Source organism: Dreissena polymorpha, chromosome 3 (assembly GCF_020536995.1).
Source record: "Dreissena polymorpha isolate Duluth1 chromosome 3, UMN_Dpol_1.0, whole genome shotgun sequence".
NCBI lineage: Eukaryota > Metazoa > Mollusca > Bivalvia > Myida > Dreissenidae > Dreissena > Dreissena polymorpha.
This window is the reverse complement of record NC_068357.1, coordinates 7,419,029-7,431,283: the sequence shown is the minus strand read 5'-3', so window position 1 is coordinate 7,431,283 and position 12,255 is coordinate 7,419,029. Positions and strand designations below refer to the sequence as shown.

At 35.6% G+C, this 12,255-nt stretch overlaps 2 protein-coding genes across 5 annotated transcripts in view; one reads left to right on the top strand and one right to left on the bottom strand.

The window, feature by feature from the left end:
• LOC127872860 (ubiquitin carboxyl-terminal hydrolase 34-like) overlaps positions 1 to 457 on the bottom strand; it is a 130,260-nt gene extending 129,803 nt beyond the window's left edge. For all 4 annotated transcript variants that reach the window (XM_052416301.1, XM_052416302.1, XM_052416303.1 and 1 more), the window contains exon 1: positions 276 to 457. In XM_052416301.1, coding sequence (XP_052272261.1) covers positions 276 to 318 — 43 coding nt within the window. In that variant the 5' untranslated portion in view covers positions 319 to 457. The remainder of the gene's footprint in view (positions 1 to 275) is intronic.
• A 2,977-nt stretch (positions 458 to 3,434) lies between these two features.
• LOC127873339 (uncharacterized) lies at positions 3,435 to 10,927 on the top strand. Its single transcript, XM_052417183.1, has 3 exons — positions 3,435 to 3,978; positions 6,345 to 7,294; positions 7,621 to 10,927. The coding sequence occupies exons 1-3, from the start codon at positions 3,656 to 3,658 to the stop codon at positions 7,992 to 7,994; spliced, it is 1,647 nt and encodes a 548-aa protein (XP_052273143.1). The 5' UTR covers positions 3,435 to 3,655; the 3' UTR covers positions 7,995 to 10,927.
• Positions 10,928 to 12,255: the final 1,328 nt, after the last annotated feature.

Sequence of the window (12,255 nt, the reverse complement as noted above, 5' to 3'; positions counted from 1 at the left end):
ATTAGTGTTTTTTATCCCCCAATTGGGAATGTATTAGCAAATGAATTGGTTGACCAACATTGTGTGTGGTTAACACACAAAATTCTATAACAGCCTTATTTAAACTTATTTAAAAAAAAGATATTATGCATTATTTATGTTAATTGCAAAGATACCAAACGTAATAAGTAATGCATTAAGAACAAAATAAGCATGATAACATACTGTCATGTCAACCAAAATATCTTCATGAAATTTCAAAAAGCATGTTTAGGTTTTGAGGAAAATGATCTTACAGTTTGCAAGAATGTCAAGAACATCTGAACAAACGTCACACATCCTGAGCAGTATCTTAAAGACTTTGATCACTCAATAATTTGTCTGCACCAAACGCTGCGTGATATCATTATTGATTTACGCAAAACAACCACATTATTGTTTAAAGAGTATTTTAGTTTTCATTTATCCGCCATTTTGTTCCAACCGGAAGTACATTTTATTCCGGCAGATTGTATTTAGTTATATTGATGCCTCCAGATCTTCCACATTCTAAACGACAATTCATTAAATTTTACCCTAATTGAAGAATTCAAATAATAAAATAAATTATAACACGAAAAATACAAAATTAGGTTAACATACACCAATAATGATAAATTACTCTATACGCCTGTATAAAATAAAGACCACCATGGAAATAAGAGATTGCTTCTTTTTTATTTAACATATTTTTGTTATGTGACGGTGAAAGTTAATCATAGTTCGGTATTTTATTAGTATATTTTTATATTAAATTTTGGTTAGCAAAACGACCTATAATTTTTATTCACAACTGACATTTATTGAAGTGTGGACATATCTTGATATACTGTGCCATTATTCTCGGTGTATATTTTTCTTGCGTTTCTTTCTTGTATTTATGTACAAATTGCATAATTGTAATTGTTAGGCTTATGAATAACGATTTGAGAAATGATAAAATAGGCTATATATACAAATATAAACACTATTTTCTAGTTTCAAGTTCAGCACTCGATGTAAATGATTAATTTTGTGTTCAATCGTATGTACTAAATCCACCAAATATGAAATGTATATTAAATGTATTTCATATTTTATAAAAATTCTCATTGTGGGCATTCGCATGAATAAGAAATTTTAAAATAAATATCTTACTTGACAATCTGCAAAATACAGCTTTCGTTTTAATATATATATTTAATATATAATAAAAATACAATCTTAAATTTTCCCCCTTCTTTTGAAAATCATCTGCATTCTAAAAAACTGTAATGAAAAACGAAAGAACACATCATCTGATAAATGTTTGTGTGTTCAACAAAGTTGCAAAACACCTTACAAACGCAGTACAGTGAGGTCATTTTTAATAAGTTAAATGGATTTATTAATTAATTTGACGTTTGATATAGTTTAAAGACATTTTTTTCCGAAAGGGAGAAATAAAAATGTGAAAATGTTGGAATAATAGAAAACCAGATGAGTGTTGAATACAGATAATTTTATATACTCGACTCGAACACCTGAACCAATTACCAAAACACTTGGTTAAGGTATTCTATGCCTCGCTAAATAAATTATCTGAAGCTAGCACTAACATAGTGTTTTCTATATCATTCAACACATAAATCATAGGAATAAAACGAGTATTTTAACGATTGCCGAAGAATGCGCAGTACATGAAACTGTAGTTATATATAATGCATCAATCAATTTTCAAGTTAATGGCATTTCCGTCTATTATTACTTATTTTGATGCTATTTGTGTGTTTTTTCAATTTTCCATAATATAACAATCATCTATAAAAAAAGCATTGTAACACATACTACCATTTTTAAGAAGCATCGTTGTTTTCAAGGAAATAATTTATTTAAAATATGTATGTTATTAAGTGCAATGTCGAAGGTAATTGGTAAAAAAATCGAGCTAGGCGCAAAAATGACATGTTTTAAGAAGAAAATATATCAAAAAAACGAAAACAAATTTCCATGAAAACCATTGATAACCATATAAGCAGTTTTTCCTTTCCAGCATTAACCTCGTGAACGCTGTAATCATTGAATGTCGCCGCGGTTGAATTGTTTCTTGTATTTGTATTCGGGTTTGCTCGCATACGTATTCATATCGTTAACTAATGCCACCGTGAAACGCTTTGATTGTTTCAGCTCGATAACAATTCGTAATGCTAATGTAATATATATATATATATATATATATATATATATATATATATATATATATATATATATATATCTATATATGAACAAACTCAGTGTCAGACTTATGTTGACATGCTCAATTTCCGTTGACAAATCTAGTGCAACTTTAATAAATACAATAATTAATTTTAATTGTAATATGCAATTACGTGCCTGCCCATAAGAAGTTGTACTAAGCCTTGTTGTGCTCTTTTGTTCATATTTTAGAGCATCTGGAAAGGAAGTGGTCAAAGTAAACTATTGTAATCAGTCTATTTTCGACATCGCTCGTCATGCGTTGTGACGTGTCTGTTGTGCTTCGTCAATATGTTCTTATTGTTATTTCTTTCGGATGCATTATATATACCCCGCTAAGCGATTGTGTAAAATCGGTTATATAGCATTCCATAGAATGTAATCCATCCCACTACAAAAGGTGGAATAAAAGTGATTGCGTTGACAAATACATTTTAAAAAACATGCCATACAGTGCCTGAAATACTATTAAATGCTATACAACACACACGTAGTTTCTTTATACTTGTATGTCACATGTACATCAAAGTAAAAATCTTAGGGGAAGTGTTGTGGTCAACAGAACGACGTTGCAGTCTTCGCAACACTACATGTGTGATTATAATATTATTTATTAAAATCGTACTGTCATATTATTTAAGTTTGATTATGTGAAATACTTGTATGTTCTATCAATGTTTATCTTTCTGAAAAATATTGTACTGTATGAATATGTTTAATGCGACATTGTACCGCATTAAACTTGAAGTGCATTACGCTCGTTATCTCAATTTCTCAATGTTTACTTTACGGGTTGTAAGGAAATTTATCATTTGCCAAAAGCTTGACGCACTAAAATGCGTTGCAGTCACGCGCTCATGTTAAAGGGATCTACTTTGACAAGATGTATTAACTCAGAGGAAGTCAATTTAAATCGATTTGTGGTATAGCATTTTCCTGAACAAAGGTAAAGGAATTTCTAACTCGAAACTTTAAGATTCACAACAATCATTCTTTTTTTATCTTAAAATTAGCTAGGCTCTGACAATCATTGAATTTCAGAAGAGATTATTATTCAACTAAACATACATGCAAAACCAAAACTGTTTGCACTACAAACAAAATATCTTCAATAAGATTGGATATACCTTTAATCTAAAAGTGTGTCTCATGAAATATTCTTATCATAAATTATAAAAGGGTTCATGGTGTATATCTTATCGCATGAACTTCAATAGTTCAAATCGATAACAACTTTTGAAAAAAGAACTTTCACCACTTTGGAATTGTTAGCAGTTATACGTAAGGTGGGACAATGAATAGTACTATTTTAGTTGTATTTGGTCGATTTGAGTGAAATTCTTTACTTACTGACCGAACGATTTATAGAACATTATTTAAATTCATTTACACTTACTGACCCACGGAGCATACAAAGGGACAAATGGCGTCCATTTCGTCGCTTTCTCTCAATAAAGGATCAGAACCGCTACCGGATTTCTGTTGTTCTGCATGTGAAGAAGATGGCGACTACATAAAGGCTCAGTACTATTGTTGCAAATGTTCAAAATTCTTTTGCGTGAAGTGCGAGGCTAAGCACAACGAGCTGTTCAAGAAACATCGTGCTTTGGATAGGACCAATGTTTCGGAGTGGCCGAAAGTGATACCTTTCGAGCTATGCTATGAACACAATGAAAAGAAGATCGATGTGTTTTGCCCGGATCATTTCAAACTTTGCTGCTCCACTTGTGTGTCTGAAAATCACAGGTAAATGCTTTTTTTTTAAATGGATAAGAATCCATATGAATATATGCTGAATATGTAATAAATTCTCATATAAATATTACATAAAATACATGTTTCTTTTATAAAATAATAAATAAAATAATGAATAAATAAATATAGAGATCTACGAGATAATATGAAAGGGAGAGGGGGGAAGGGGAGACGGAGAGGGAGAAGGGGGAGGGAATAGATAGGGGTAGATGGATTATATATATAGAACGATATGGCGTACCATTTGGGTCGACAGTCAACAAGACCTATTAGGTAAAAGAGAAATGAACTTCGACGTACAATATGTACGTCGAAGTACAAAAATTGTACTTCGACGTACAAATATGAAATACACTTCGAAGTATATATTCGTACGTCGACGTTCAATTTGTACTTTGACGTACATTTTTGTACTTCGACGTACACATTTTCTGAATAGCCAATCAAAACACTCGTCTTTTGAGCCACTTTTCCTTCAGATTTATTCAAATTAAATGTTTAATATTTCTTTCTTAATTGAGGACACAATTAATAAAAATATCAAAATTGAAAAAAAGAAGTTTCAAGTATTTAATGCATTGAAATCTATTATATACCAATTTGAAGAAGAGGTTAATTCCGCCACGCCAGTTGAATAAATACACACAATATCTATGAGTTAGCGGTCGATAGCCGCATAATTTGGTATAGATAATAATAATAATAATAATAATAATGATAATGTTCAATGTCAAATATCTCTAAAAGCAACAGATGTAAGGCGTCTTCTGATTGGCTAACACTCAAGGGTCGGTAAAACTGTACGTCGTAGTACAATTTCGTTCGTCGAAGTACAAAAAATGTACTTCGACGTAGATCTACATATTGTACGTCGAAGTATATTTCTCTTTTTACCTAGTAGGTCTTGTTGACTTTCGACCCAAATGGAACGCAATAGATGATAAATAGATAGATAGCTAGCTAGATAGATCAGATAGATAGATGATAGATAGATAGATCGATAGCTCGATAGATAGATAGCTAGATAGATAGATAGATAGATCGATAGATAGATGCTCGCTCGCTAGCATAGCTCATAGCTATCTCGATCGCTCGATGCTCGCTCGCTTCTCTCCTGCTAGATAGCTCGATCGCTCGCTCGCTCGCTATATGCTCGATAGCTCCTCACTCGCTCTCTCGCTCTCTCGCTAGCTAGCTCTCTCGCTCGCTCGCTACGCTCGCTCGCTCGCTCGCTCGCTCGCTCGCTAGCTCTCTCGCATTGCTCGCTCGCTCCCTCGCTCGCTCGCTCGTCGCTCGCTCCTCGCTCGCTCGCTCGCTCGCTCGCTCGTCGATCGCGTCGCTCCCTTCGCTCGTCGCTTCGCTCGCTCGCTCGCTCGCTCGCTCGTCGCTCCTCGCTCGCTCGCTCGCTCGCTCGCTCGCTCGCTCGCTCGTCTCGCGCCTCGCTCCTCCTAGCTCCCTCGCTCAGCTCCCTCGCGCTCGCGCGCTCGCGCGCGCGCGCGCTCGCTCGCTCGCTAGCTCGCTCGCTCGCTCAGCTCGCTCGCTCGCTCGCTCGCTGGCTGGATGGCTGGCTGGCTGGCTGGCTGGCTGGCTGGCTGGCTGGCTGGCTGGCTGGCTGGCTGGCCTGGCTGCTGGCTGGCTGGCTGGCTGGCTGGCTGGCTGGCTGGCTGGCTGGCTGGCTCGCTCGCTCGCTCGCTCGCTCGCTCGCTCGCTCGCTCGCGCGCGCGCGCGCGCGCGCGCGCGCGCGCGCGCGCGCGCGCGCGCGCGAGCGCCGCGCTCGCGCGCGCCCGCGCGCGCGCGCGCGCGCGCGCGCGCGCTCGCGCGCGAGCGCGCGCGCGCGACGCGCGACGCTCGCGCGCGCGCGCGCGCGCCAAGCGAGCGAGGACAGAGAGAGAGACAGAGAGAGAGACAGAGAGAGAGACAGAGAAGAGAGAGAGAGAGACAGAGACAGAGAGAGAGACAGAGACAGAGACAGAGACTGACAGAGAGAGAGAGAGACAGAGAGACAGAGAGAGACACAGAGAGAGAGAGAGAGAGAGAGAGAGAGAGAGAGAGAGAGAGAGAGAGAGAGAGAGAGAGAGAGAGAGAGTCAGAGTGAGAGAGAGAGAGAGAGACAGACAGACAGAGACAGACAGACAGACAGACAGACGGACGGACGGACGGACGGACGGACGGACGGACGGACAGACAGACAGACAGACAGACAGACAGACAGACAGACAGACAGACAGACAGACAGACAGACAGACAGACAGACAGACAGACAGACAGACAGACAGACAGACAGACAGATAGATTTAAACATTCAGTTGTCTATGAATGAACATTTAAGAAGTTAAGTAATATTATCATAATCTTAGGGACTGCACTGGAATATGCCCATTGTCGGATGTTGTCAAGTTTTCATACAAGCTTAAAGTTAGTAAACTGATGTCCGACTATGACGCAAAAATTACTCAGCTTCGACAGCAAAGACAAACTAAGAAAGAAAATCTGGAGACACTGCAAAAACAGCATGACGAGCAATATCGAAGAATACAAGAATTCCACGATACATTAAAAGGCCATCTCATGTATCTTGAAACTGAAACTGTTGATAATTTGCGTGGGGTATATGAAGTCTATAAACAAAGTTTTAAAAGAGATAAAATACAATACGACAATGCAATTGAGGAGTTAAAATCATTGAGAGAGGTTCTTGGTGAAATTACAAGTTTGAACGATATGCAAGCTTTCATAACACAGCTGCATGGCTTAAATAAACTCTCAAAGATTGAACAACACATGAAATTACTGGAAAATGACCCTAATGTTAAATTATTGTATTTACCGAATAATGATCTTTTGAACTCTGTAAACAAAATGAGCGATTTAGGAAGCGTTCGAGTCAAGGAACTGAAAAATGTAAGAATCGCAAGTGATGAAAATATGTGCGATATAACGGGTGTATGTGAACTTAAGGGGCTGATTCTGCTCGCGGATGCCAACAACAAGAAGGTAAAGGTGTTAAACATGAAATACCAAGTAATCAGTCACCTTGACCTGAATTCCGAGCCATCAGATATTTGCAACATTGATACTGGAACTGCTGCCGTTGCAATGAATCAGTCAGACACACATGAAGTGAGATTTATTTCCATGAAAGAAATGAAAATAGAAACCACCAAGGCGTTGCCTTTCAACCATTTTTGCCAAGGACTAATTTACTTTCAAAATCATTTGTACATTTCGTCTGGTACAGCTATATATCAATACACCATGCATGGTCAAATGGTTTCGAAGATACATGACTCTGGCATGGAAAACAGAGGCGAGTTATGTTTTTTTGCATGACGTAAACGTCAAATTTATATACTATTTTATGTATTGCTGGATTATTATGTTCTCAAAGCGACTGTCTTAGAATAAAAACTCTGCGTTTCGGTCTGATTATTATTTCATGATCGCACCCATGTCTTTTTTAATCACAACATTTGTATTACATAATTTAATATGTATTCCAACCACAAATACTTGGTGTTGCGTTACTTTCAAGTTAGAGGGTAAACTTTGTATTAGTTTAATTTGTGTAAAATAACTTTGGTTGACATGATAACAGTATTTTTCAGTACTTAAAATAAGTTTTTCTATTTACAGAATTTAAATACGCAATGAGACCAAATGGGACGCAGGTACTTGTTGTCAACCGATCAACTGGGAGCATGTCATATATCAATTTAGATGGCGTTAAGAAAAATGCTACACAAAGTTTTCACAGATATGCGCAACGACCTTCGGCAATACATTTCACACGATCCGGAAAACTCCTTATTTGCGACGAAAAATTTAACACCGTTCTGGAATTTGAACCTCGCCTTATTACTCTGGCTACGTGTTCGGATGGAGTGGATTTCCCGAGATGCGTCTACTATTGCAACGGCAATGACAACATTATTGTAGGACAGCGTAAGGACACACTTTTGATAATGAAGATACTCACGTTTTTTCCAAATGATTGTTCTTATCCATGAATGTTTCAAACAATAAATATATTCGTTTAAATATGTAGCACCCTGTTTTAAACCAAAATTTATCAACAGAAGGCTGCTTTTAGATGACAAGAAGAATGTTCAAAGTCGTTTAAAAAGACCAGAAAATGACATGTACAAAGCACCCGGCATCATGTTTTATAATTAAATAAAATAATTCTTAACAAAAATAATAAAGCGGTTTGAAAAAGAGCAATGTCAGATAATTTTTTGATTGAATGCATTGTTTGGGGCAAGAAGGATAATACAAAATCAATGCTAAACGAAAATGTATTGATTTGTGCTAGATTAAGTTGAACTCATGGGTTTCGAAGAAAGATTTTTCCCTGTTTTAAAGGGGCCTTTTCACAGATTTTGGCATGTTTTGAAGCTTGTCATTAAATGCTTTATATTGATAAATGTAAACATTGGATCTAAAAAGCTCCAGTAAAAAATCAAGAATAAAATAAAAATAAATAAAAAAGTTACCCTCAGCAGGGCTCGAACCACTGACCTCTGGAGTCCTGGAGTAAAAGAAAACCACTTAGACGACTCGACCATCCGTCCTCATACAATGAAGGAAGTAGTTTATACATCCGCCCTCATACAATGAAGTATTTTATGCTTCATTTTTAGCAATACTCGTAGTTTGACAAAATATAACGACAACAACAGAATTCTTCAAATTATTCAATCGTTTCGCGTTGCAACGCTTTATAATTTTCAGGTTTTAAATCGTCAAAAGATGCATATAATGGCTATTTTAGAGCTTGGTAAATGTTCAGTATTACTGTTTCCTCACAAATATCATAACTGAAACTAAAATTTGCGAATCTGAAACAACTTTTATTTTAATTTTATCAATTTACCAAAACGTGAAAAGGCCCCTTTAAGTGATCTTTTGTTGACATTGATGTTCTAACTATTTGATTAAATTTGAAATCACTCAACCATTTATAGTATATTTTCTTGAAAGAAGCCAATTAGTTTATATTTGAAAGTCTTTTAAGAAAACTTACATCGACAGCAGATAAAGATTTTTAAAAAAAGAACATGGTTTAAACGAATAACAACACAGAAATAATGGAATCTTGCGAAAATGAAAATGAAATATAGCTGTATATAAATCGCATTATAATTATACATCCCGATTGTTAAGAGCTCATAAAAATGTGTAAACACTTCATTTCTAGTTGGATCTAAGGAATATCATCATAATTGACGTAGTCCTTCTGTCAGTAAGTCATTGCTTGCGTGTGCCAACTTTTTCTTAAAAATATTTTTAATCTTTTAATGAACTGCTCGGCAAAATGTTTTAGGAATTCCCACAGCAATTATATTTGGCTGACACTCTTATCAAAATTTAAATCGTTCTGGTCATTTAACTAACCAGCTCACGAGCCAGACAAAGGGTATTAAAATAACATCCTTCAAAATCTCCTGCAAGGCCCGGCTGTCAACTATTTGGTATGGAGCATCACATAGGGATCCTCTATACAGATTGTTCAAATTATGGCCTTGGATTCAAACAGGCCTCGCCCCCGGGGGTCATTTGGTTTACATATTATATGTATTTATATTTAACTGTAGGATGTCATGTATGTACAATCTATAATTCAAATACGAGATTAAGTTTATCCTCGTTTTGTTTATATTATATTTCATCATGCCTTATGAATTGTAATGACAGTTCCAAAGCGGCGACTCCATTTTTAATCATGTTTGTATGTTTGATGTGTTTTGTGAGTTCGTGACTGTTGCATTTGTTTTTTTTATCTCAGTTTAGTAACTGGTTCATGGTCACTAATTAAGGCCCACATTCTGAAATAAGTTTTTCTTCCTGAATTAACTTTGTATATTTTTATATTGGGAAAATTATTCAAATTATTATTGTCTTACATAGTTCCTTATAAAGCATTCAATAGTTGTTCAAAGAAGGCCCATGACGTCAAAATTGGTTTTCTACGGTACTCAACAGTTCAAAACTTGCTTAAGCCCAATGGTCACATTATTTATACAGTCTTACAGGAAACTGAACGACTTTGAATATCTTCTCTATAACAACAAGGACATGTGAGTATATGTTATGTTACCCCTTACTGGTGGTCTACTGAGTTTGTTCAAATTATAACCCTGTTGTCAAAAGTAGACTTTTACCTGGGGTCTTATAAAGTAACATAACAAACTACAATTAATAAGATTAGCGGTTAATCCTAAGAGTCATTTAATATGTTCTTGTTCAGCTATGTTTTCGTTCAATATTCAACTTGAACATAATGAGTTAACATTTTTTTGCGCATGCATACCATGTATACAAACATATACCTGAAATAGCAAATACGTTAACGCTTAACAGCCAGAAAGTGTGTTCTATGATGGTATGTTTTAAAAACTTGTCATTCAAAGTTACACGTCGGTACCCCAGCGTTTAGCATGTGTTATATTGGTACTGTTTTATAAATTATATAGTTACTTTATATAGCTAAGTTCATTTAAATAAAAAGACTAGCAGATGGTAACAAAAATGTCTTTCCAGATAAGTAGGGGGGGGGGCATTTTATAAGTGTTTCAATCAAGACTGATGAGCTATTGAAATGATTTTGAAGTAATAGTGTTTTACATTACACACTTGGCATCTAAAACATCATCAATACACGTATATTGTTATTCATCATCTTACATGTTTTTGCTGTTTGGCATATTCTTTATTATTACGTGTCATTTTTCATAACTAATGTTTCCAAATCCATGTGAGATAGCTTTATGTATTATTTGACTTTATGTTTTGTTTGTGCTACTTGGAATCGTATTTCTGTTTGTGAACGTTATAGTGATATCATGCATTATAGCTCTTTTGAAACGTGGTCATAATTTGACAAGAACTTTAGTCTTTAACTAGAAACGACGTGTGTACTTTAAAAAATGTTTTGATTTAACATGACAGCATTGTAAAATAACATATTTCTTTTGACAAAAATAAACAGTATTACTAAACAGATCAGAAATGACTTCATTCTTGTTAATACAATGGAGAGACTCATTCGGCGAATAGATCATCTCAGATAACGATCGACTGTAAACTTAGCACAAAAAGTCCTTATTCGATAACACAATATAAACATTTGCACGTTATCCACGAAGCTTCTTTTTTTTGCGCAACGAACAAATCCTACACAGAATGGTCAAATTCGGAAATTTAAAAACCGAATGCAATAAATGAATCGATTAAAAAAGGCTGTAAACTAGGTGATTAATTACTGTTATAAAAATGGTAAATGTTGTTGATACGGGTTTTATAACTGTTAAAAAGGTCATATTCAGTTGAAGTGTATTTTACTACCTCACAACTTTTAGTGTTTACCTGATAAAGCGTTATCTTCGAAAAAAAAGACCAGATTCTCTCACTGTGCGAGTAGGTCGACGACTGTACTTAGACCTAACTTTATAATTCATATTGTTTCACGTTTCACGTGTATACTCTTACCCGGTCATTGACCAAGTTAGTTTAAGCATCAATTGGCTTAAAAGCCTAGTTTCATCCTTTTAAAGGATTAAATATTTGTTTGATATTTTAGGTAAGTTATTATTCCAACACAGTCCAATTCACTGAGTTGAAGACCCAATGGAGCCACTCTTTAACCTAGGCCTTTTGAAATGGTATTTTTATATACGATTGATATATATTATGTTTAAAGAAATAGAAAAACTTGATTTTGATATAATGAAATTATACACTGATCAGCTATTTCATTTGCAAAATACAAATACAAACAATAAGTACTCTGAATGATTAATGCGTGAGCTGCAACAGATATATTCCGAAAGAAACAAGCCACTGGAACAAAAACACTTATCTGCTGTTACAACCAAAGCTCGAACGGATGTTTTATTTAAAATTCACGGATAAGTCTACATGGAAAGGAGGTTTTATATGTTTATTCCATATAGTTCGCATTATTTGAAATATCGGGCAATAAAGTGCGAATCGGCGGAAATGAATTCAACCACAACTGGACAGAAACATACAATCAAAACCCATTTGGAAATGTAAGAACGTTAATAAGTTGTTGCATGGTAAGTTTCAACCAGCAAATCGATGTCTTTTGCCTGTATAAAGAGCAGATTCCCAACCAAATAAATCGCCAATGGCATCGAACGATTGCTAAGAACACGTACACGTTTGCATGCACAAAATCATTGGCTTGTTGTAGATGAAATATATAATTTTGCATTCTTCAAAAGAGACGGAATCAATGTCAAGGAG

Bases quoted from the DNA above. Each gene is read 5' to 3' on its own strand.
- LOC127873339 (XM_052417183.1), top strand. From the start codon at position 3,656: ATGGCGTCCATTTCGTCGCTTTCTCTCAATAAAGGATCAGAACCGCTA. The intron at 3,979-6,344 runs GTAAATGCTTTT...TCATAATCTTAG, and splicing joins TGTGTGTCTGAAAATCACAG to GGACTGCACTGGAATATGCC. The intron at 7,295-7,620 runs GCGAGTTATGTT...TTCTATTTACAG, and splicing joins CTCTGGCATGGAAAACAGAG to AATTTAAATACGCAATGAGA.